This window comes from Acomys minous (genome assembly GCF_964271855.1).
Source record: "Acomys minous genome assembly, chromosome: 19".
Lineage (NCBI taxonomy): Eukaryota > Metazoa > Chordata > Mammalia > Rodentia > Muridae > Acomys > Acomys minous.
The window spans coordinates 6987262-7014476 of record NC_140499.1 but is presented as its reverse complement, the minus strand read 5'-3'; the positions used below and the strand labels follow the sequence as shown (position 1 = coordinate 7014476).

The 27215-nt window shown below is 44.1% G+C and overlaps 1 protein-coding gene across 3 annotated transcripts in view; it reads right to left on the bottom strand.

The window, feature by feature from the left end:
• The window catches only part of SPATA16 (spermatogenesis associated 16), a 324224-nt gene that overhangs the window by 46404 nt on the left and 250605 nt on the right, over positions 1–27215 (bottom strand). For all 3 annotated transcript variants that reach the window (XM_084769323.1, XM_084769325.1, XM_084769324.1), the window contains 2 exons: positions 13263–13409; positions 11871–11983 (listed from right to left, as the gene is read on the bottom strand). In XM_084769323.1, coding sequence (XP_084625449.1) covers positions 11871–11983; positions 13263–13409 — 260 coding nt within the window. The remainder of the gene's footprint in view (positions 1–11870; positions 11984–13262; positions 13410–27215) is intronic.

The following is a 27215-nucleotide window of genomic DNA, read 5'->3' as shown; positions in this document are numbered from 1 at the left end:
ACCTGTTTTCGCTGTAAACAGCCAGGTCATTTTGCTAGGCAATGCCCTGTCTCGACCGCCACCACTGGCCTCCCCGACAAGGCGCCTTCACCTACCTCGAGCGTTGCACCAGCAACTGTTTGCCCGCGCTGTAAACGCGGAAAACATTGGGCAAATCTTTGCCATTCCAAAACTGATATTCAGGGTAATCCCTTGCCTCTACCGCAGGGAAACGGATGGAGGGGCCAGCCCCGGGCCCCGAGACCCATACCTTTTTGCCCAGCCTCGGGGACACAGACAGGCTCAACGCAATCAGTTCCCCCACAATTGACCCCACCCCCTCGCTCTGCCGAGCCACAGCAGGGAGCGCAGGACTGGACCTGTGTACCTCCACCGACACAATATTGACCCCTGAAGATGGTGTCCAGGCCCTCCCTACTGGGATATGTGGACCTCCGCCCCAAGATATGTTCTTTCTTATTCTTGGCAGAACCTCAACCATGTTCAAGGGTTTGACTGTTCACCCCTCCATCGTGGACAGTGATTATACTGGGGAGATAAATATATTGGTCAGTGCTCCCTCTGGCCCCGTGACCATTGCTAAGGGACAGAGATTGGCCCAAGCCTTGCCATTGCCTATATCTCGCCAATTCCCTCATATGTCATGTCTTCGAGGTGCATCCTCCCCTGGATCCTCAGATGTCTATTGGGTACAGGCCATTTCCCAGAGTCGCCCCACCCTCCGGCTACATTTAGATGGGAAACCTTTTGAAGGTATTGTCGATACTGGAGCTGATGCTTCGGTAATCTCCGAGGCCCATTGGCCATCTACATGGCCTCTTCAGCCCTCCCTTACCCATCTACAAGGGATAGGCCACTCCAACAATACTCTCCAGAGTTCCAAAATTTTAACTTGGACTGATTCAGAGGGTAACGCGGGAATGGTGCAACCTTATGTTATCAAACACCTTCCTGTTAATCTTTGGGGCAGAGACATCCTCTCCCAAATGAAACTTCTGATGTGTAGCCCTAATGAAGTTATAGCCCAACAGATGCTTGCCAGTGGGTTCCTGCCAGGTCAAGGCCTGGGAAAAAATAATCAAGGCATTGTTCAACCCCTCCCCATGTCATCAAATCCCGATAAAAAAGGGTTGGGATATGAGGGTTTTTCCTAGGGGTCACTGCATCCCCTGCACCCCAGGCAGATAAAATCTCTTGGAGAAGTGATGCCCCTGTCTGGGTAGACCAGTGGCCCCTGACACCCCCTAAATTACAGGCTGCCACAACGCTTGTGCAGGAGCAGTTGTCTGCCGGCCACATTGAACCCTCCACTTCCCCTTGGAATACACCTATTTTTGTTATCCAAAAAAAAAAAAAAACAGGTAAATGGAGGCTCCTGCAAGATTTAAGAAAAATAAATAAAACTATGGTGCCTATGGGAGCCCTCCAACCCGGCCTTCCATCACCTGTAGCAATTCCTAAAGGATATCATAAAATTGTTATCGATCTCAAAGACTGTTTTTTCTTTATACCTCTCCATCCAGATGACTGTAAACGTTTTGCGTTCAGCCTCCCAGTTCCTAATTTTGCCGGCCCCATGCGACGATACCAATGGAGAGTTCTCCCTCAAGGCATGGCAAATAGCCCTACTCTTTGCCAAAAGTTCGTTGCACAGGCTGTTGATCCTCTTCGAGGCCTTTGGCCTTCCATTTGTTTTATACATTATATGGACGACATACTACTAGCTGGCCCTGATATTCGCTCCCTATATAATGCCTTACAACAGCTAACCTGTTGCCTTCAGGCACTAGGCCTTCAAATATCGCCTGAAAAAATTCAATTAAAACCTCCTCATTTATTTTTAGGATTTGAACTCTTTCCTCATAAAGTCTTATCCCAAAAAATGCAACTTAGAAAAGACTCCCTTCATACCTTAAATGATTTCCAACGCCTTTTAGGTGGTATTAATTGGCTACGACCCTATCTAAAACTTACTACAGGGGATTTAAAACCGCTTTTTGACATTTTACGTGGAGACTCTAACCCCACCTCTCAACGAGCTCTTACCCCAGAGGCTGAGGCTGCCCTAGCTCATGTTGAATCTGCCATTAACAACCAAACTATCTCCTTTTTTGACCTTACTAAACCCTTACAATTCATTGTCCTTCCCACCCCTTTTACGCCCACGGGGGTGTTTTGGCAGGGCGCCCCCCTTTACTGGGTACACCTCCCTTCGGAATCGTCTAAGGTTCTTGCCACCTACCCATCTCTGGTGGCCCAGCTCATAAAGGATGGCCGCTTACAATCGAGAAAAACCTTTGGAAAAGACCCTGACATTTTGATCCTCCCCTATACCCCAGCTCAGATTAATTGGCTATTTATCAATTCTGATATCTGGGCCATTAATTGCATAGATTTTCAAGGCAAAATCGATAACCATTATCCCCCCGATAGGTTGCTTCAATTCCTTTACAAAACGCCTATTATTTTCCCTAAAAGGACGAAATTGTCCCCTATCTCCCAGGCTAGTTTAGTTTTTACGGATGGATCTTCTAATGGTATAGCAGCTTATTCCATTGATGGAGTAACCACTCGTGTGTCTTCCCCTTTTCTTTCGGCACAGCTAGTTGAGTTATATGCTATAATACAGGTATTTACAGCCCTCCCAGACCATTCCTTTAACCTATATACCGACAGCGCCTACATTGCCTGTTCGGTCCCCTTGCTAGAAACAGTGCCTCACATAAAACCTACCACTAATGCTGCCCCATTATTTGCAGCATTACAAAGCCTTATCCATCGGCGCACCAAACCCTTTTTTGTTGGACATATTAGGGCTCATTCTGGACTCCCTGGACCTCTTGCCGAGGGAAACCGGTTAGTTGATGCCGCCACCCAGATGGTCGGGTCTATTCAGGTTCAAGATTATCCCTCTGATCTAATTTCCCAAGCCCAACAGGCCCACGAGTTCCACCATCTTAATGCCCACACCCTTAGGTTGCGGTTCAAAATTACCAGAGAACAGGCTAGACAGATAGTTCATAATTGCAAGAGTTGTTTGACTTTTCTCCCCGAAGCCCACTTCGAGGTCAACCCTCGAGGACTGGTCCCAGGCGAATTGTGGCAAATGGACGTTACCCATGTTGCCTCTTTTGGAAAACAAAAATATGTCCATGTTACCATTGATACGTATAGTGGCTTTCTTTACGCCTCCCTTCAAACAGGAGAGGCCACTAAAAATGTCATCAACCATGTACTGACCTGCCTCTCTGTCATGGGACAGCCTAGAACTATCAAAACAGACAATGGACCTGCATATACCAGCGCCAGTTTTAAACAATTTTGTGCCCAATTAAACATTAAACATATTACTGGCATTCCCTACAACCCGCAGGGACAGGGAATTGTCGAGCGAGCTCACCAAACGCTTAAAAATATGCTGCTGAAATTACAAGGTACAGGGGGAACACTCTTCCCCACATTGGGCAATAACAAAACCCTTCTGTGCCATGCACTTTTTGTCTTAAATTTCCTTACCCTAGACAAAAATCGCAGATCAGCAGCGGATCGCTTATGGCATGGTACAACCTCTCAGACTTATGCTCAAGCCTTATGGAAAGATCCATTCACCTCCCGGTGGCAGGGTCCCGACCCTATTCTTATTTGAGGAAAGGGACATTGTTAACTCCTCTTCCTCTATCACTCATCAAACACCGTGGCCTACTTTGGAAGTGGACTTATGTATGCTGGCCTTGGGAGCCAGCGAGGCCTGGGGAACCCCCTCCTATTATATGCCCCAAGATAAGCCACTGGATCTTCGGCCTGAGGGTGTCCAAGCAGGATGTGATGGACAAGTGCCCAGGTACTTTTTGGGAGAAATACCCATTTATGTGTGTCCCGGGGGACACAGAGATCGCTCCCTGGGTCACAAATGCCGCTTCTCTAGTGACTTTTACTGTGCCGCTTGGGGATGTGAGACTACGGGAGATACCTATTGGAAACCTTCATCTTCTTGGGATTATATAACTGTTAAAAGAAAGGATCTCCCAGAGACAGTTGACCCCTCTGGCACACGTGACTGTAGTAATTGGTGCAACCCCCTTGTGATTACCTTCACTGACAAAGGAAAGAAAGCCACATGGGAGAATCGAGGCCTAGAGTGGGGACTTAGGTTATATACAGTTGGATATGATCCTGGCCTTACTTTTAAAATTAAACTACTCAAGACCATTCCCAATTCAAAACCGGTGGCCATTGGCCCAAATCAGGTCTTACAGAACCTGTGGTCTGATTCACGCCACCCAACAGCCACTGGTACACCCCATACCACCCTGTTTCAACCCACCGTACCTCCCGGTCCCTCACCTTCTGTTAATATTATCCTGACCATGGTTAATGAATCCTGGTCTGCCCTGCACGCTGTTCGTCCCAACCTTGCAGATGATTGTTGGTTATGTTATCATGCTTCCCCACCCTTTTATGAGGGTGTTGCTATCCTTAACAATCTTACTGCTACTAACGACTCCTCCCTGGTTCGCTGGAACCCAGAGGCCAGGGAAGGCATGACCCTGGCCCAAGTCTCAGGCCTGGGGCTCTGCATCAGGGGACCCAGGATGCGTTTACCCTCCGTTATTTCTCCTCTGTGTAATCAGACCCTTGAGGTCAGTGGTGGCTCCACCTACCTGGTAGCCCCAAATGATACATATTTGGCATGTTCCACTGGCCTAACCCCGTTTATCGTGGTACAGCCTTTCCTACAACAATATGATTACTGTGTGCTTGTTCAGCTACTTCCTCGATTAACAGTTTATTCTACAGATGAATTTCTCAACTTCTGGACTCCTCCGGGTACACCATCCAGAGTCAAACGCGAGCCCATTACAGCCGCAACCATCGCGGTTCTACTGGGGCTCGGGGCTGTCGGGGCCGGGACGGGCATTTCATCTTTAGTGATCTCCAATCAAAACTATCACCAGCTTAGTGCAGCCATAGATAAGGATATTGCTGAAATACAGGTTGCTATGGCAGCTTTAAAGGATTCGCTTTCCTCCCTTGCAGAAGTGGTACTGCAGAATAGGAGAGGGCTAGATTTGCTGTTTTTACAACAAGGGGGATTATGCGCAGCACTCAAAGAAGAATGCTGTTTCTATACCGATAAAACTGGGATCGTAGAAGATAGCATGAGGAAGGTCAGAGAAAGTCTAGAAAATCGCAAGCGGGAGCGAGATAGAGCTGAATCCTGGTATAAAAACTGGTTTTCTGCTTCCCCTCTTCTGACTACCCTCCTTCCTTCGTTGCTGGGACCTCTTATAGGGTTCTTGTTACTAATATCTTTTGGACCATGGGCTTTCAGAAAGATTACTGACTTTGTCAAACGCCGAATAGACTCTGCCATACAGGGACCCACCCATGTGGAAGTTCATTACCACAGGCTCGAACCACCTGACCCCGAGGCAGAAGACTGTGCCGTCCTTGATAATGCGGCTAAAAGTGGCCTCGACTTCAACAAGCTGAAACCTAAGGGCCTGAGTCGATTGTTCGCTTGAGAGGGTGCGAGGCTAAGCACTGCAGGGAACCATGCCAGACACCTCGGTAGGTTCCTGAGGAGCACGCCTGACTGCATATAGGCTGACGTGCATAAAGGATGTTACTATCCTTTTCCTGTCCTCCGCAAACGCGTCTGGGAGGTTGGGGACATGTGTGACCTGAAAAAATGGCCATGCAGTGACCTCTTAACGCAACGCCCATCTTCAGGAGGGTCAGGCCTCTACTCCCCCCTCTCTCTCTCTCTCTCTGCTTCTATTTAATAAAGAAGGGGCAGATGTCCGGAGCCAGCCCAGGGTCATTCAAGGCTAAAAGAATCTACTGGCTGAGGCAAAATTCTGATGCCCCATTCCAAAGCTAAACTTCCTCATTTCAGCCTCTGCATAACTTCCTTATTTCAGCCTCTGCATAACCTCCTCCTTTCGACCTCTGCATAACCTCCTCCTTTCGACCTCTGCAGATGTTGTTTAGCCGGGTTGGCTCGGGACTTTCCAAGAGATAGTTAGCTAAAGTAAGATAGGAATTGTTTCAAGATGAATCACAGGATGTTCCCCTGCTGAGATCACCTGGAGACATTCTCAGACCCCCTACTGCTTGGCTCCTGCTTCCACCCCATATAAGCTTTTGCTTTTGATTCAATAAAGAAGACCTTGATAGGAGTTCTACTTGGTCTCGCCTCCTTCTTTCTCGTCCCATCTTTTCAGGTATGGCTCCCCTCGCGACCCCGTAATTACTGGTCCTGCTGGACGGGACAATTTTTTAAATATATATATACTTTGGAGCTCATTCCAAGGTTTTTTCCTTTTAATTCTGTGTACCTGTGTTATGATCAAAGGGACCAGAATAGTCGAGGAAATTGTCTATTGGTGGCCTGAGCTTTGAAACCGCAAGATAGCCTAAAAGAACATTTTTGAGAAATGGGGTGTACTTCCAGGCTGTGTGGTAGTGAGAGATCTAGGGGCTTTGGTGTTGTGACCTACTCTTGTGTTGAAGAGGAGGATGCTGCAATGGGTGCTCATCCTCCCGAGGTTGACGGTTGTGGTGCAACCAAAGAGAGCCATTTCTAGAGAAGATTCGGTAAAGCCCGGTGCTCATTCAACAGTGAAGGAAATGTTTGTTGGCGGTATTAAAGAAGAGACAGAGGAACATATTCCGAGAGACTATTTAGAAAAGTATGGCAAGATTGAAACCATTTAAGTTTTGGAAGATAGGCAAAATGGGAAAAAGAGAGATTTGCTTTGGTAACTTTTGATGACAGTGGTACAGTTGATAAGATTGTTTTTCAAGAATACCTTTTTTTTTGAGACAGGGTTTTTCTGTGTGGCCTTGACTGTCCTGGACTCGCTTTGTAGACCAGGCTGGCCTCGAACTCTCAACGATCTGCCTGCCTCTGCCTTCTGAGTGCTGGGATTAAAGGCGTGCACCACCACCGCCTGGCATAGGAATACATTATTAACAGGCATGAGTGTGAAATGGGAAAGGCCCTTTGTAAACAAGGCCTTGGTGGCTCTTGGTGGAGACATTGGAGGTGATTTTTGTCTTGGAGGAAACTTTGGTAGAAGAGCAGACGTTGTTGTGGAGGTGGTGATGGTGGACATAATGGATGTGGAGGTGATGGTGGCAGCTATGGTCCTGGTCCTCGTTATAGTAGCAGATGAGGTGGTGATGGACCAGATTGTGGAAATCAAGGTGGTGGAGAAAGTGGTGGAAGAAGAAGATCTGATGGTTACAATGAGGAGGAAATCTTGGTGGAGGTAACCCTATAATGGACAATGGAGATCAGTTAAGGACCCATGAAGCAGGCCAGTGTTGGCAGAGGATGCTCAGGCAGCCCCTATGGTGGTGACTATGGATCTGGTGGTAAAAGTGGTGGGTGCAGTAGCTGAAGGTTGTAAAAACATCAGAAAAAGGCTACGGTTCCTAGCAGGAGAAAGCTGCAGGTTGCTATGAGACAGTCAGCCCAAATGCGTTAGAGGAACTGTAAGATCAGCCACAGAAGGAACAATGATCCACAGTCTGAAAAGTTATTGCAGCTTAAACAGGAAATCTTCCTGTTCAGGACGATCACAGCCACAGTTTACAAAAAGCACAGCTATTGATTCATGCAATGCAGTGTCAACTAGATGTACATTCCTGAGGTCTTTTATTGGTTGTAGCTTTTTCTTTTTAATATTATTTTTCTTTTCACTGTGTTGGGTATATTGCCCTGTAAGTTATAGCAGTGGTACTAGAAATAAGAAAGGAAGAAAATTTAACCTTTCAATAGTTTTGTAGTCCAATTTTTTCCTATACTTTAGTACCGAAACTTTAACAAAATGTGGTTTTGAAGGTGTTTCCTTGTGAGTTACAAGGAAAGAAAATCATTGTTAATTACTATTGTGTGTGAATGTTTCTAAAGTTAACTGTAAAGAAACACAATTTAAGGAGAATATATTCTTGCCATTTTCAAAGCCATGATGAATGGATACTGACGTGTGGAGAGAGTAGACATTTATATGTTTACAATATGTATCTTAGATTATTAGGATTGGACATTAAACATTAACATTTTTGAGTTAATAACATTAAAGGTTACCTTCAAATATAAAGGATTTCAAAAATTAGATAACATTTGACTCCAAATATTGAGTGAATTCCCATGTTGTATTATTTAAAAAAAATTTTAATATCTTAATAAAAGAATGGTGGGATAACTTATCCCAGTTCCTATCTCGTGTCCAATCTTGTAATCCCATAGCGGTGTGAGTGTGATTTATTACCCCCAAGCCATGAACAGTTTCCTCATTGGCAAAATGAAAGAGATTGTGGGGTGCCACTGAAATGATGTAAGTGTGGCAGGACGTTGTGACCTGTTTGGGATTCCTCGCATCTTGAGATAGCCTGCATCTGGGTTGCCATAGCAATATGCTTCCCTGCCCTTTGCTTTATAAAAACTCTGTGAAATTTTTCAATAAAGGGGGCTTGATCAGAATCCAGACTTGCCCCCATTTCTTCGTGTCTTGTGTTCTGTCCCTATACAGAAAAATTTTCCTCCCGAGCATTAGTCAAAACCCGGCAGGCCAGGGCACTGTATAACCAGGCTTCTCTGTTTCACTTCAAAAGTGTTTGAGTTAAGAGAATGTCTTGATTATGACAGGTACAAGAATTTAGGGAAAAGCTTTAGAATTTTTGTTTCGCTCACTTTATATTTAATATGCTTCTGATGAAGGTGTATTACTATGCAATTTTCATATACTTATTTTGTGGAGAACAAAACACACACTTATTTCACTGTAGGAAAATTTAAACTTAAAGCAGGCAGGGAGAACATCGCAATGATATTATAACTTAGTGTTATTATATTAATATAATTTAATGCACTGTCATGTTACCCTTGTCCCAATTAAAGGTGATGGATGTATATCTCCTATTTATAAGGCAGGTTACTATTTAATATGTTTAGGGAAAATATCACAAGAATTCTTGGCATTGTCTAAGTATTATTTAAACAACACATATTTATCATCATTTATGTGACAATGTAAGTGTGATAATGCATAAAATTATATAACTGGCTTCTGGTCATAGCATTATCTTAAAGATTAATGTTGTCTTTTTGGCCTCCTGTGTCCTAATGAATACTAAAACTGTAATGTATATTATTTTCATCCTGCAAAGCCACTTACATTAAGGAACGTTGTCAAAGTGAGTTTAAGAAAATCTCTTTGAGGATATGACACAGAGCATCCTTCTTAGCTATTAGGGTTCTATGTAAAGCTGGATGCTCCGAATAGATGGATCTTGGCCTTGGTGGCCAAGCAAAGTCACTGTATTAAGAATGACATGAACTCTGGTACCCCATATTTGACCACCTCCCCTTGGTGGTGAGGCCTGGTGGCACTCAGAGAAAGAATAAGCAGGCTACCAAGATGAGACTTGATAGCCTATGACCATATACTGGGGGAGGAGGTCCCTCTCGGTCTTAGACCTAGGGGAGGGGAATAGGGTGAAAGCGGAAGGGAGAGAAGAATGGAAGGATACACGTGATGGGATACCAATTGAGTTGTAATCTGAATAAATTAATAAAATAATAAAAAAAAAGGAAAAGAAAAAAACTGAAAAAAAAAATGACTGAGAAATTCAAGGTTCTTTGAGACAGATATGCTGCCCCAGGTGTCGGTTGCGCTCTTACAGTGGCAGTGCCTGGGGTGCTGGGTCCTTTATGGCGAGACGTGTATGGCACTAATAGCTCATGGTCAGAGTCTGTGGTCATTGAGGCTGCGGGCCTGAGGCCAACCCTCCTGTGGACAGTAGGTCTGCTCTGTGGCTGGAGAAGACACAGGTCCTGCCTGTGTGTGGGGAGCTGAGCAAATCAGTGATTGAAGGAAAAGGATTTAAGGCTGATGAGACTCCAGTGCTACCCTCATATGGGAAGAAAGATTAAAGCACACAAGATATACAAGGAAAAACAAAGGGCCATGAAACAGCCCTTTTGTCAAACAAAACCCAAACCAACACAAACAATTCAAGTTTCCATGGGAAATACCTGGTTTTACCCTAGTCACAAACCATGGCAAACACATGGACGATGTATGCTTATTCAAGTGAATGGCATTTGATGTCTCATAGATAAAAATACATTCACTATGAACTCAAACACACCATTGAAAACTTCTTGTTAACAGCATGTGGAAATGCTTTCTAATAAGTTACCGTCGTATGCAGCTTTGCTCATGTGATGACTCTTGGCAGTGAAGACTTTATTGTTTTAATAACTTGATGATGACTGTGATGATGTGTGTGAAGTTTTAGTTAGGATGGGAAGAGGTGTGTGTGTGTGTGTGTGTGTGTGTGTGTGTGTGTGTGTGTCGTGTGTTTGTGTTTATGTAAGGGATTATGATATTATGAATAAGACTCAAAATTTGTAGCACTATTGATGAGACTGTTGTGGACCGAATGTTTATGCCACTCCCTAGCTCATATGTTCAACCTCAAGTTTCAGTGTGAACGTGTTTGCAGATGAGGCCTGTGTGTGAGGTAATTAGGGTGAGATGAGGTTGTGAAGGTGGGGGCAACAGGAAGCAACATAGACCAGCCTGTCATGGAGGGATGAGTGACCTCACAAGAGGAGATGCTTGACCTCTGTTCTGCCTCTCTCTGAGCCCTGTGGGGAAACTGAAAATGCAACTTTATGAGAATCAGGAAGAACACCCTTAACTGAACCACATTAGGCTGCCATCTTGATCTTGGGCAATTGCTACAGGACTGTACAAATATCAACTATTGAACCCACTGGGTCAACAGCATTTGGGCACAACAGCCTGAACCAAGTGCAACAAAGATGGATTCCTCGCCAGTAGAAATAGAAGGAAGTAACTGAGTGGAACACAGTTGTGGAGAGAAGGGGCTTTGCGGCAGGGAAGTCAGTTAACGCTGTACTTAAAAAAAAAGTAATATATACAATTACAAATCATGCAACTAGATTAGACATTTTATAGCTTTCCTAAAACGCTGCCTGATGTTAGTGAGCAAGTAATTGCCAAGCAGATGTTAAGTAGCTGCGCAGGACGACCCCCTTGGTTCTCCTCCTACGGACATGAAATCAAACACAATACAAAAGCTGTAAGAAGATTCCTTAACATTTCCAACTAAAGGCTTTTTGAAAAACATTAACAGAGGACAAATCCTCAGCCTTTATATATATTAATAATAAGTTATCTTTATGTACTTTCAGTACAGTAAGATACGGGTTGTAAAAGAACAGCAAGGAATTTGCGTCACATTTAGGGCATATTAGGGTGTAGGACAGGGGGAAGAGCACACTTTTGCTGCTTTATGGAAAAGGATGACGTCATTCATCTGAAGGCCATGCACAGCTCTGCAGCAGTGATTAGAGTGGCGTCCTGCTGGTGACCAGGTATGTGGGCACGAGATGGCAATGCTGAATTCCTGTGTAAGGTGAGGCAGTACTGCTCAATGGCTCAGTACATGGCTTGGGAGAGCATTGTGCTGGCTAACATGCTGTTTTTGATTTGAAATGAAAAGTTCATGGCAGCTTTGAGGTAGTTGGTAGGAAGGCACGGAGAAGGAAACCTCTGCGAGGAGACTTTCGTCTGACAAACACTCAGGCCCATGGGTTAGCACTGCGACATGTGTGGGGATGGAGAAGGCACGCAACCATTAGCTAACATTTGTTTGGTTTTGGGAGTGTGATTCTCTGTGTATCTTTTTAAACCAAACCAAAGCAAAGCAAACTAAAGCAAACCAAACCAAACCACTCTAATGTTTCTTCCCTCATCTTTACAGACCCTTAGAAATCTCTGACGTTCACACATGGGACAAAGGAAAAAGACCCATCAGATACGCACGTTCAGTTGTGTGCTTCGGAGAAAGTCCAGGATGGGCAGGATTCGCTTCCCCACCATCTCCATGTGTCTCACTGTGTCTTCTCTGGTGAGCAGGGAGAAGGGAGTTTTATGTTCTAGAAATTGTAACAATAAATTTTTATATATTTTTTTAGAATTCCATCTCAGAGTGCTATAAACAGATATCTCAATAGTAACAGATACAAAATCTTTAGTATGGACACTAGTCCCATCCTAGCCTGTATGTGTAACAATAAAAGGTCTATGAGGAGAAAGGCAGAGGATCCATAACCTCTTAGAAACTGACATTTATTCATTTTCTTGATGGAGAGATCTAAGAGACAACCTGTGACAATTCATGCTTCTTGGCAGAATATGTTTGTCTTGAATTGTGAAAAAATGTTGTCATGGACATGTGTGATTCTTGTCTTTTTCCACTCAGGTGCTGCTCAAGTGTGCAGATGTCACTGACTTGGAATGCGGCTTGAGGTGGAGAGAAACCCCAGAGGGTGCTGCCTCCGACAAAACACAAACTTAATGATGTGCTCACAGCACAAGAAACCAGTTCAACCTGCTCATGAACTCGGCCTGGAAGTTTGAGATTTCAGTTCCAGTAAGCATCTTCTTAAAAGTTGGAACCAGAATTATTTAGTGCCATCAGATTATATGCTCCTCAGGAGATGTGAGCTCCTGTCCAGTTATCTGAGAGAGGGCAGAACAAATGCTAATGTGCCAGCAGCTAGTCCAGGTGACCTGGAGTTGTCATTTTTATATTTTGGATTTCAGGGACTAGTCATGCTGACAAACTCACATTTGCTGATTAATGATAAAAGACTATAGTCTTTGTTTTTTTATTTTTCCAGTGCATATGTGTTTATGTGTAGATGTGTGTATGTATGTGCATGTGACTTGTGTGTGTGTGTGTGTGTGTGTGCGTGCAATCAGTAGCCAACTTGCAGAGGTGATCCCATCCCTTCCTTCCATGGCTAGAATCACACTAAGCTCACCCAGCATTTCTGTGGGATTCTGGGAATAGGGACTTTGGTTCTCATGCTTGTAGGGCAAGTCCTTTGGCTGTTGGTCCTTTTCCGAGACTGGAAAGCCTGTGTTCTTGGTGGCTATGGTAGGCAGGGGCTATGGTGTTGGGGATGGAATGTTAGAACGAGATAGTAAGCACCCGTGACAGGGTACAGTGTGCTCCTGAGGAAGGAAGCTCTCCTGAAATCAGCACTCTATGTGTTTTTAATCAACCTACAAAGAAAATTAGAAAGATTACAAGAGACTTGTAACCAAACATTTTTGGATACTTAGGCCCTTCTACGAGCTGGTGTGTTGTGACAGGCTCCTGGCCTTGGCCCCATTTTGAATGATTGTAGTACAATCAGGATCAATCACCTGTGAAGGTAGGCAGCTTCCTAGTTGACACTTTTTCCAAAAATTTCCCGTCTTCTTTGTTTTTGAACCCAAGTGTCAACAGATACTGTTGCGGAGGAAAACATGACCAGTCGGCTGTCTGAGGCAGGACATGGAGTCCTTGGGTGTCTGAAAAACAGCACGGGAAGAAGTGGGAGGTTTTGTTGCAGTTTTATCATTTTCAGTTCCCTCCTCCCCTTTAGGTATTGTATTTGGAAAAATGATAAATATAAACATTAAACGTGCCAAGTAAAATTATGTGCATCAAAAGTATAAGCTGATAATATATACAATTGTATTGTGTTTTCCTTAGTTATATGAATATACATGGAGCACAGTAATAAGCAGTGAGCAGATTATACAGCCATCTTTCCCCACTCATAATAATAGACATCCAGGATCATCTCATACAAGGGACTATTTTCCTCTCTGTGTGTGATTTTTGATTCCTAGATGATGATTAAGGAAATATTGTCATATAAAAGGATAGAAGAAGATTACTGAGTGAGAATTAAAGTAAACAGGGCTGGGAAAACTGGCTCTCCTCATGCACAAGCACAAAACTTAATTTATCATCTTTCAGAAAACATGGTTCAACATGCCTCGAAGGCTTAATGTAGGACATGAAACTCACCAGGCAGTGGCATCCCATGCCTTGAACCCCAGGGTTTGTGAGGCATAGGCAGGCAGGTCTCCAAGTTCGAGGCCAGCCTGGTCTACGTAGTGAGTTCCAGGACAGCTAGGGCTACACAGTGAGACCCTGTCTGGAAAGAAAAAAGACTTGACACTCTGAGACTGCAAGAAGCAAACAGGGCTAACACTTCAAGAACAGACACAGCAAGGATTTTCTGTAGAGAACTCCGCTATCCCAAGACATAACCCTCAAACCTGCAAATGAGATGGCACAAAATGAAAAGATTTCTACAAAGCAAAGCAAACAATAGCTAGAGCGAAGAGACAGTTTTTTCCCCCTGAGTACACATCAGACAGAATTAATATTCAGGACATGTGAGGACCTGCAAAAATTAAACACTAACCTCCACCCCTCAGTTTTCTTGAGCAGGCTGTTCTCAAAAGAAGAAATACAAGAGATCAACAAACACGTGGGAAAACTGATGTACATCCTCAGAAGGTGGTCTGTTAGTGAGGAGGATGGGTTCTAGCAAGCTGGGGTACTGAGGCAAGAGAGAGGCTACAGTAAGAGGTACTAAGAGCAAGGTACAGGTTTGGGTGAGGGAGCAGAGGGTAGGATGGGAGAGAGGATACGGAGGGGGAAGATAAATAAAATAAGCACCAATAACAAAAAGAGGAAGGTATGTTTAAATCAGCACGATGACACACATTACTTTATATCCTAACTTAAACCACAGTTAAACGATAGTAGCTTCGACTGTAGCGATCAGACCCGGAAGTCACCCAAGTGTTGGGAGCGCAGCTCTAGAGCGAGCTCCATTCTCCATGGCTGGAAGAGCTGCTGCTAGCTGGAGATGACTTTCTTCCTGGCAGTGTTTTAAATGTTGTGTGTACATTGTCCTTATGACTGATGTTGTCGCCTCTCCTTCGGAATTAGGAAGTGAAGGGACCTATGCGGGAGCTGACTAGCCAATGGAAGCAGTCTGGAAGTCGCAGCAAGGACTGAGGCCCACAGCCAGTCCACCATGGAGAGTCTGTTCACTGCTGTGCTACTTTTGGGGTAATGAAGGTCATATTGGGCTCTGAAGGCCAGATTTGCCCCAGTCATCCTTACTGTGGGCAGTACACCTTCTGTAAAAAGTCTTCTCAGTTGGTGATGGGTGAACAGTAAGGCTGAGTAAGTTCCCTGCTGAGTCCTGCTAGAGAGAGCGATGGCAGCAATCTCTAATAGCTTGGAATTTTCACACAGAATCAAATGGTTCGGTTCCAGCTTTCTCTCTTTATTGGTAATGTTTCTTTAGCAAATGATAGGCATGGTGCATCCCAGCTCCATCTGTAGAATCCTCCACAACCCCTTTGCTCATGTTCAGCGAAATGTTTGCTAGGAAGTCACTTATTTATTTATTTATTTAGGCAGGGTCTCCCCCACAGTCCACACCAATTTGGAACTCATGTCCTCCTGCTCCAGCATTGCTGGGATTCTGAGTGCCCCGCCACGCTGGGTTCTGATGCCTGAAGCTCCGGACCCTTGAACATGGATCATCATCTCCCACTCCTGGAACCCTGCTCTGGGTTCCACATGTGTTAGCTGCCCAGAGCCTTTCCACAGAACCTCCTTTCCCAAATTACAGTCCATGAAAGCTGTAGTAGTTTATTGGCAATCTATTTAACTCATACATTACATAGTTTAATATACTCTGATTCTTCCCAAAACTAAACCACAGAACTCAAAGAGCCCAATTAGTCTTTCTTGGATGATTGGGGTCTTTATGAGGACTGATATTTACCTGGTATTTCTGTGTCCTGTGCTTTATGAAGATTCCCTTTTTGTTCAATACACGCTGGGGATAAGGTTTATCTTTCCACTAACCCTGCAGATTATAAGACTGGATTTTCAAGAGATTACAAATGGGGGTTGGGGAGATGGCTCAGTTGGTAAAGTGTTTACCATGCAAGCAGAGGACCAGAGTTCAAGCCTCAGCATCCACATTAAAAAACAAACAAACAAACCAAACTTCCAAGTGCAGTAGCATGGGCCTAAAATCCCAGTGCTGGGGAGGTAGAGAGAGGTGGACTCATGGCCTTGCTGGCCAGTCATCTAGCTGTGTAGAGGAATTTTAATTAAGGAACATGGCTGCTCGGGCAGGGGATCAGATCTAAGGACCTTCTAGGTCTGTGTGATCAGGTTGGAATGCGGATATGCCACATACCTTTAATACCTCCAGCTGGAATACAGACATGCCCTTAGTACACACGTTTAATCCCAAGCAGTGATGTCTAATTGAGGGGCAGACAAAGTGATGAATTAGAGAAAGATTTGACGGAGTAAGTATGAAACAGGACATTGCCAAAAAGAACAGACAGGAAGGAGAGGCTACTTAATAACAGTGGAGAGAGAAAGAGAGAGAGAGAGAGAGAGAGAGAGAGAGAGAGAGAGAGAGAGAGAGAGAGAGAGAGAAGTCTAGTTTGATGCAGTTTAGTTGAATGCAGTTGAGTTCAGCTGAGATCCTTTAGTTCTGGTTGGTTTGTGCAGTCACTGCAGTTCAGTTTGTGGAGTTCATCTTTTCCAAAAAGAGGAATTTACTCAGAAGCCAAGATAAGCCAGTTTGAATCAGTCTGCTTGGAGAGGAGTTTGAGCCAGCACAGCTGAGTTGAGCCAGCCAGCCAGAGTTCAGAAAGAACTAGAAGGAGTGAGCTTATTCAGCAGTAAGTCTCTGAGGCTGAAACATTCTAGGTTAGCAGATGGAGGCTGGAAGATGAAGCCTTCCAGGTCTGGGCTTGCAGAAGATTAGATTCTACGGAGGCTAGAAGCTTCCAGGCCTAGGCTGGAGTAGTTAGATAGAAACTATCTTGGCTCAGCCCAAGCCATGTATTTGTAAAGCTACCGTACGGCTCTCATCTCATGCCCTCATTGGGAAAATAAAAAACAACAGTTACATAGTTGAATAGATTATCCATAGATTCAGACAGAAATCCCTCTCAAAAACTTCAGTCTTCTGAACACTCGTAGCAGAGTCACGTGCTGCCAGGAGGATGCTCTTCCAGCTGATCACTGGTTTCTGTGCAGAGGACACTGAATACCCTGATATTCGGTGTTTTGGTTGTGCTATTGCCAAAACAAGGCACACGTGTGAGGACATGATAAACAGAAACAGGGACACTCGTAGGGTTTGGCTTGCCGGTATTTTTGTTGGATAAAGAAGAGACCCGTGTTACCATGGGAGGTGATTAGATAGATTAGAAAAATTAAGTTAGCCCAGAGCCAACTTAATAACAACCTGACTACATATAAGTGTGTTTGGGCTCTTTTTCGTCTATATATGTCTCATTCAATGTGTCCAATTGAATTAATTATTAATTTACAGGTAAAGTTTGAAAATGTGATTAGACCCATCGTACACACTGCTCACTTTAGAAAGGAATGTAAATGACGGTTTAGGTTTTGCTTGTCCTTCCATTTGCATGCAGAGTCTGTGAAGGTGGCCTGGCAGGTAGTCTGTGACCCCATGTGACAACACACTTCCCAAGGAGCGAAGCTCATATAACACTAATCTGAGTGAGAATTTACCTCAACTTTGTGCATAAGCTTCTGCGTCTGAAATTCTTGTGTTTCTGATGGATGAGAAAGTTAATCAGGTTATATTGTCCTTTGGTAGAATTGATCTTTAAAAAAAGTCCTTTTTGCTCTGGTCATGTCAAGAATACTTGGCAGAAAGAGGTCCATTTAGTGCATCCCTTTACAGTTTATCACCACTGGAAATGAAATTTAAAAGTCTATAACAGAATTTATTATACAAATCAGTTTGCAGGTATGACGTGGGTTTAAGTTTTGATCATTAGGAAAGCATCTTCTTTAAAAATTTCTACCATGAAATCATGAAGATTTCATTTCCTGCAAAATCATATCTTTTAATTCTGTTTTTTTCTTACTAGATAGAAGATAGCTAATGCTTAGAAAAAGAGGTTCAAATAGTTGTTCATTAATCAGAAATACAGTGCAGAGGGAAGGCTAGCACTGCCAAATCAGCTGCTGAAGTTATGGAATCTCTCTGACCCTCTCCACTGCTGTTTGTGAGATGATGATGAAGATGATGATGATGATAACTAACTAATTTTTCTCTGTCTGTCTCTTCTTTCCAGTTTTTAAATTTTGTGATGGTTAGTGTCAGTTGGGTGTGCCTGTGAGGGATTAGATTGTGTTATTTGAAATGAGGTGGTGGCCTGCCTCCTGAGGGTGGGGTGGGGTGGGGTGGTCACCGTTTCCTGACTGGGATCCTGGCCTATGTGGAGCTGAGCAGCACTAAATGCACTCATCGGTCTTTGCTTCCTGAATGTGAATATCACGAGATCGGCTGCTTTGGGCTCCTGCCACCTTGACTTCCTTCATGTGTAAGTGGGAATAAACCCTTCCTCCTTTAAGTTGATTTTGTCAGGGTGTTTTACATAGTAACAGGAAAAGAACGTGTGTTGGTTGGTTTTTGTTGACTTGACACAGACACAGTGCTATGAGAAGAGAGACCCTCAAGTGGGGAAATACCTCCATCAGATTGACCTATCCGCAGGCCTGCAGGTTGTTTTCTTGACTATTGATGTGGGAAGGCTCAGTGCATTATGAATGGTGGAACTTTCAGGTCCTGGGCTGTATAAGAAAGCAGGCTGAATGAGCCATGGAGATCATAGTAAGCAGTGGTTGGTCCTCCATGGTCCCTGCCTTACTCAGTTCCTGCCTTGAGTTCCTGTCTTGACTTCTCTTGATGATGGACTGTAGCCAAATTAACTCCTTCCTTCCCCAGTTTTGGTCTGGTGCTTATCACAGCACTAGAAGGCAAGCCAGAAGACTAAGTCACATATACTGATTCTTCTTTCTCCAGTGATTCCCCAAGCTTCCTGTGCCTTACTGACACCGTCTGTATTAGCATACTCTTGGGATTTCTCTACTCTTGTGAATTTTCCTATTCGTTCTAACTAAAACATGGAGGATGAGTGCTGCAGTCTCATCTTACAAATTTCACCAAATTTCAGCACACATTTCCCAGTGCTTGCCAGGACATCGTTGTCTGCTCGTTGTTCCCAAAAACTGCCTCGAATGGTGGAAATTCTGCCCAGAGCTGATTTCACTCTCTTTGCAGTTTCTTGTTTCCCCTGATGCTTTCTGATGTCATGATGATAACCACTGTTCAACCATTTCGTTTTCTGACTTAAAATCGTGTCTGTTGTTAACTTGCCTTTCCCAAATTCATGGCATCGCAAATGCTAATGGAATGTGCTGTTGTACACCCCAGCTCACCCCCTTCTATGCCTACAGTCATCATTTTGGTCAGAAGCGGCTCCTTCCACATCTCTGCCACACCTTCCCTCAGGAGCTTCAGTGGCAACTAAGACTCCCAGCTAAGTCAGCCTCGTTGCCATCTCTCATAAAGGATGAAAATGTTTGTACTTTACGAAACATAGATAAACTACATACGGTGGTGCCTGCCCATGGCCCCTGTGCTCTGGAGAGAGGCATTGGTGCGAAGCAAGCTTGAGGGCTGTGCAGGAAGACCCAGTCTCCAAAGCAAGCTTGTATCATTTCATAATTTCTTCCTGGGTTTTATGATTTTATTTTTTGTATAAATCTTCTGTATAAATCTTTCATCCTTTGGGCAGATTTCTCTGTCTTGTGCCATCCTGTGTATACCCTGATGCTGAACTTTTGTCGTCCATTCACACCCCCCCCCCCCCCCCCGGAGAACACAAATCACTCTTTCTGCTTTGCCATTTTTCAGTGGTGTCTAACTTGTCTTTACAAATTCCCCTACTCTTACCTGTTATCTCCTTCAAATTCCCATAACAGTATCTTAAGCTTAATTCTTGAGGACACCTCTTACCCTACCGGCAGCTTCTAATGCCACTCAACCTCACATTTTCCGGTCATATTCGTGCCCCAAGGAACTGACAGATGCTCAACCCACTATTCAATTGAATCTAGAAACACATCTTTTTTTTTTTAATTCCAAATTTTGAATGATGCAAACGAGAACAAAGGTCTGCTGCTTCTGAGATGTCGTTGCTTCTTTTCTGTCGCTGACTGTAGGGATGAATCATTCTGGTTTGCATTTCAACTCAAGCTCAGCTGGGTTGTGGGCTAATGGTGCAAAGGGTCCTCACTGACCACATGCTAGAGTGCGCATAGCAGCTTTGATCCGGTCGAGACCCTGGTTTCGAAGCCAGACTGTAGTAATTGTTTTTTTGTTGCTGGGACAGAACACCCTGACAAATGCAATTCAGGGGCGGAACGGGTTTATTGAGGCTTACAGTTCTGGAAGGAAACTGTCCATTACAAAGGGGAAAGCTTGGCAGTAGAAACATGAGACCAGCCTGGTGGTCAGGAAGCCATGTGATCATATTTTATCCCACACAGGAAAAGGATGGAGGAGGACAAAGACATGATTTCTTTGATGCCATTTCTTCCTGAGAGATCTGATCTTTTAATGGCTTTACAACCACTTCGAACAGCACCACCTAGTGGGGACCAAATGTTCAAACACATGTGCCTGCAAAGGGGGGGTGGTTGGGGTTGGGGTGTGTGTGTGTGTGAAACATTCTCACTTAAACCTCAGTTGGCATCTGGTCACAAAAGATGGTGCCCCAGAAGGCCCGACAGCATAAAACAGCATCAACAGAAACTCCAAACAGCAATTGTGGACAAACAGACTCATCTATATGTCAGGGATAGTGGTAGATGTTGAACATATGTAAAATGAAAGTTGAACTCTCTGGCAGTAGAGTATGAACTATAAGTGCCTTATCATCAGTGTGTTCTGTTAGATACCTAGTCATAACTATGACTGCCAGACCATGAATGAACACCTCAAATAATATTTTTCCTTTAAAATGTACAATTATTTATCTATTCACGTGTGTGTGTGTGTGTGTGTGTGTGTGTACGTGAGCACATACACACCTCGGAGGGTTTTGTTTTCTTTCTGTTCCGTTTCAGGGAATGAACATGGCTCACCAATCTTGGTGGCAAGTATCTTTACTTGCAGATCCATCTCAGCAGCACTTGCCTCAATATTCAAAAGCAATAAAAAGAATCATAGGGAGGTAAAGTCTCCTCTAGGAACATGCAAATCTATCTGCATCTCATCATTACTTTGCTCTAAGTTTCATCTCTTCTGCTTTCTGGAGTCTGTCATCTTCCTGCCCTTTGTCCATAACAAAATGTTCTGACATTTTGGGTTAGAGCAAAATCTCATTTCTAAAGGTCCCAATTGTTCAGGGAGAGATGGGGCTGTGTGAGTTTTATATGACTCCTTTTTACTGATCTGTTTCAGAGTTTAGCTTCTGCTGTGCTTCCGAATGCCGACACTTCGTCATTACCTCTTCCTCAGTCGGTTCTGAGTTTTATCTTGTAGGCTTTTTAATGCCAATACTTCTAGCTTGGAACTTTTCCACAAATTCACATCAGCAAGAAAGTAGCAAAAGGCAGCAACTTTTCAGCTACGTTGTCTTCATTGCCCTTCCTCATAAATAATACAACGTTTTCTACTTTTAAAGACACAGACGATCTGAGGGGTGCATGCCTGTAACCCCTGCATTCTTGGAGGCTGGGCAGGTAGACTGCAAACTTGAGACAAGGCTGGGCTATATAGTGAGACCCAGTCTCCTCAAGCTGCAAGCAGGCAAACACCCCACCACTTAAAACACAAATAGTAAACTTTGGGTTTTGCATTTGATGTGTTATCCAGCCATATGAATAATGGATTGTTACATAATAAATTGTATTTTCCCTTGGGCCATTATAATTACAGAATTACACATGCAAGAGGAAAAAAGTTGGCTTCCATCCCAAAGAATCCTCATTTTCTCTTCAGGCTGCTGGTCTACTTCTCTGAGACCAATTTGGTGTATTTAAGTTTCCTTTCATAGCCTGTATAAATTTTAGAAAGATAAGTAACCCCACAGGAATTTTATATACATTTCATTTCTATTTTTCTCAGAATCCTTGTTGGTTGCAAAAATTTCTTTAGTCAGCTATTTTGGGTCTTTGGGATTCATTACATCGAAGTTACTCAAATCTACTTGGGATTCATTATACTGAAATTGCTCAGACCTGAGGCAATGAATGAGTTAACAACACAGCAAATCCCTTCACTATTGACTAGAACACTGTGCGTGCACCAGCACATGCCGAAGCCACTGTGTAAGGGTTGGCATGGTCGTTACTTGTGAGTAGCTGGATGTAGTACTCCCTCCCTCCCTCCCTCCCTCCCTCCCTCCTCCTCTTCCTTTTTATTGAAAAAAAAAAGCCAAGATAAAACCTTTGGAAACTTCTCTAATCACTCTCTTATTCTGAAGATGAGTCCAGGGCCTGGAGTGGATCAGCAGTTAAGAGAACTCGCTACTCTTCCACAGGACCGGAGCTTCGTTCTCAGCACTCATGTTAGGATGCTCACAGCTGCTTGTAGCTTCAGTTTCAGAGGATCTGAATCCTCTTCTGGGCACCTTTGATCACATACCTGTGTACACACACACACACACACACACACACACACACACACACACTTAAAAAATTTTTTTTGAGACAGGGTCTCACCATGTATTCTTAGCTAGCCTGAAATTCAGACTGACCCCACACCCCCCACATCATAGGATTCACGGGCTTTGGCCTCCACATGCTGGGGTTTAAAGCTGCTTTTAAAAGCAGGATGTAGTGAACTTCAGTCAAGTTCAGCCTTGTGCATGGAATGCAGTTTGTCGATGGCTTTCTCATTGTTCCTTTGGGAGGCTCAATTTCATAACATAGAACATACTTGAGCATTTTGCTGTTGCTGTCTAGCACCTAGCACTCAAAGCATGGCGCAGGTAGGAGAGCACAAGGTGCAGTTTAGGAATAAAGTTGACGGAGGATGCCAAACGGTAGAGCTGTGGTGCTGTTGAGTCAAGGTGTGTGTGAAGGCAGTCCTACCCTCATACGTTTCAATGGTGTGAGTTGCCCTATTCTCCACCTCTGCCTGCCCTTTAATGCATATATGCTGCAATCAGTGCATCGAGTTTTAGCATCTGAAAGGTTCCTGATACAGGATTCAGCTAGAAGCTCAACACATCGATAAATATTTCAGAATCCTTAAGTCACTGGAGTTGGACATGTAAAGCACATACAAATGTCAAGTTCAATTTCTGGGGAGAATGTTTCCTTCATGTGTTTTCCACACAGGAGGCCTGGGGATCATTATTTCTTATATTAAGTACAAACAACAGAATTGATCACTTCTTGATGGTGCCACTATTGATCACAGTAGTAACATAAACCTAGGTGGCTGTGATGAAAGGTGACACGGCTATTCGCTACAAGTAATCCTGACATTTCACTTCTAAATATGTACTCCAGATAATTAGAAGAAGATGCTCAAATAGATCGTCATAGGCTCATGCTCATATCAAAATTATTCATAATAACCAAGAGGTCAGAAGAACTCATGTTAAAAGGACAAGTGAGTGGTCAAAGAAAATGTGTACATATAAAATATGTAATGTATAATATGATATAATATAATATAATATAATATAATATAATATAATATGGACAGTGGAATCTGGTATGTGACAACATGAGTGATCCTTGAAACATTATGTAAAGTGAAATAAGCAAGATAAAAATAGATAAAAATACCCCTTGATTCCAGGTAGCACCTTAGAGAAGTCAAATTCACAGAGAAGGAAGTAGAAGGGTAAGTGCCAGGGCTGGCAGAAGGGGCAGGAGGAGCTGTCACTCAATCCATATAGAGGTTCAGTTGGAGAAGTTGAAACATTACTGGAAACACCACCCAATTGCTAACCACAGCAGCAGCAGCGGCGGCGGCGGCAGCAACAGTTCACTGCATGTCTTTTCTCGGGATTTTGAATGCTCCAAGCACAAGAGAGTGTTAGTCATGGACACACCATGTGTCCTGCTCTGGTTATTATGCATAGTCTTCACATGCCGCGCTGTTTCAGGATTATCGAAGCAGTGTCCAGAAGCTTGCAGGCCACTATGGCCATCACTAGTAGAAGTTGCAGTTCAGTTCTGAGCTTTTCATGTAACATTTGAGGGTGACGAAAACAAACCAGTTAGTGCTTTTGACATGAATGGATGAAACTCATCATCATGACTATGCTGTTGCACAAAGGAAGCCAAACACAGGATCTTCCCTCTGTGATTTCAGATGTCTAGTCTTCCACAGTGGCAAGTTAAAGTGAGGGTTTGGGAAAGAAAGTGCATCTGATGGCACCGTGCAGGGAAGGAAAGGAGTATTTCAGGGAATGTTTGTGTTTTACCACACACTGCCTGAATCTGAGCCTTTGTGAGGCGACAGAGATTGTGTTGGCCCACAGTGCTGAGGCTGAGATGGTCAAGTGTATCTGCGGCAACCTGGTTCCTTGTGTCCTGTGGGACCTTCCTTTCCAGAAGCCTCAGAGGCATCTAATGGTGGTGCCTCCTGACTCAACTATCTCCTTTCAGGCCCCACCTCTCAAAGGCTCCACGGCCTTCCAGTCCCACACTGGGGACCATCCTTTTACCACAGGTATCCAAGGGCACAGATCGTACTCAAACCAAAGCAGGAGAAAAGACTTTGAAAGTTGGGGCAGTAATTATCCCGGTCATGGGTGGGAAGGGCTTGGAGCTGTGGAGGGAGCAACAGAGAGCACCTGTGGAGCTGGAAATAGTTTGTTTCTTGATGATGTTTACTGAATAATAACTATATAAGTAGTAGAGATCTTTTGTTGCTTGTTTGTTTTGAGAGAGGTTTCTCTATGTAGTCTTAGCTGTCCTGAAATTCACTCTATGGACCAGGCTGGCCTCAGACTCAGAGATTTGCCTGCCTCTAGTGCTGGGATTAAAGGCATGTGCTGTTACACCTATCTTTTTTTTCATTTTTTAAAAAACATTTGTCCTTTTCTTTTTGATTGCAACCCAAGTTGGCCAGCACCTCACAACGTGGAACGGGCTGGCCTTGAACTCATGGTAGCCTCCTTCTGCAGCCTCCCAGGCCTGAGAGTACTAGGATTACAGATGTGAATTACCAGAGCCAGCAGAGATATGCATTTTAAAATGGATGTGTGTATGTGAGTGTGTGATGCTATAAAAATATTAAAAAATAAAACAAATAGGGCTGCGGAGATGGCTGAGTCAGGAAAGTCCTTGCTATGCAAGCTTGGGGACTTGAGTTCAATCTCCAGAATTTAGTAAAAAGGTTGTGTGTGGTGCTCTGCTCCTGTAACCTAGGGCCTGAGTGAGCTGAAGCTGGTGAAGCCCTGGGGCTCACTGGCCTGGTTTTGCCTAATTGGTGAATGTTAGCCCTGGGAATGACCTCGGCGCAAAACAAAAACAAAAACAAGGGGGCTGGTGCCTGAGGAGTGACATGTAAGATGGTCCTCTGGCACGTGTGTTCACACAAGTACACCACAACATATGCATATACACACATACAGACAAGCACATCACATAACATACCTACCACAACACACACACATTATCATACACACATACACGCTCACACATACACTCACACAAGCACATCACACAATACACACATATACACACAAACACACACCACACACATACACACAAGCACATCACATAACACACACATACCACACACACACACCACACATACACACACACCACACACACATACTAGCATGTCACATAACACCCCCACACATAATACACACACACACACACACCCATCTCACACACATAAGACACATACACACACCATACAGACTAGCTTATCACATAACACACACAGACAAACACAGGCAAGAAAGAATGCCTTAGTCTGGATGGCTCTACTTAACTGAAACTACAGTGATAATTTACAAGGTCCTCAATAAATATGCTCAGAAGGCATAGGTTAACTGTGAGCCAAGTAGTTAAGGAGAAATACATTGTACCTGTATACTGAGTGCAAATCTTAAAAGATGAGTTTAGAAAAGGAACTCTCCAATGTGAAAATTCCATTTTTGTGCAAGATTGACTTCCAAACAAAGAATGCCAGGTTAAATGTGGGGAAGCAGAGTTCTTGTTTACAGTGACTGGGAGTTCAGTCTTCCTGGGTGTAGTATGATGCATCCTTGGAGGTTAGTACCTTCCATCTTGGAGGGAAGCTCTTTAAGGTATAGGCAAGTAAATAACTCAAAACAGCTTCAGGAGGTTCCTGATACTGACCAGATTCAGTAGGTCCCTGTCTTCCCACCTGTACATAATCTGTAAGGACTGCTGGGAGTTGCTCTCAGACACGTTAAACTGCCTCAAAGAAGCAGAGACCCAGAAAGAAGGCTCGGAACAGACAGGCCTCCTGCAAAGGGCACTCTCTCTGGTCTGCTGAGCTGCCTGCAGGCTGTGCAGTGCGCTCTCCTGCACTTTCCTTTCCCATTCTGGGGTGGGCTTTGGTGACACAGCTGTCTTTGAGTCAGTTTTGTTCCTTCAGGTAACCCGCTACCTACATTCATGCAAGTACACCAACTAAGACTCACCAGTTCACCAAGGTGGGCTTTGGTGGCAGCCTTACTTTGGTCTGTTATCAGCTCTGAATATGGTGAGTAGACACTCGTGCCTGTCTCCCTCAAAATAGTGCCAGACAATGGGTCCAAATGGTCAGCTGCCTGGTTTCTTAGCTAGCAGTGGTCGGAGATGTAAATAGGTTAGGTTGGTCAGAAGAAATTGCTATAGGTGTTTACCACGTGGCTTCCACGCCAGCTAAGACAGGCTCTGCATGTCTAGGGGCTTTGCCACCTGAAAAACTGATAAGGCCTGAAGTCCGACGCTGGCAGGGAGCTGCCCTATGTGTACATTTGAGGGGTGTGTCTAGAGAACGTACAGTGAGAAGCAGTCTTTGGTGGTAGCTGCTTTTTTATATAATTTTTCTGAGTACTATAGATACAATACCTGTAATTTACATCTGCTCCAGTTGGGCAGCCTGGGCCAGCTGTGCCACCATGCCCCATGCCATCTGGCGTTCTTTAGAGACATAGTAAATGCTTATATTACTTTGACTTATTTTTGGACCATTGGCTGATGACTTTCTTTTTGCTTGGAGAGCATAAGGAAATGTATTAGGTAAGCAGTGCTGGAGCCTAGGTGAGGCTTGGGAGGGTAGACAAGCGTCACAAACAAACAAACAAACAAACAACCAGGACGCTGGGGTGCTGGGGCTGCAGCAGGCACATGAACTGGGGTTGGGAAACACACAGCGATGCCTGAACACCACTTCACCCTGGGGAGAGAGCATTCTGTGTCAACAGTGAGGACTTGCAGCCTGTTTATGAGCTGTGCCT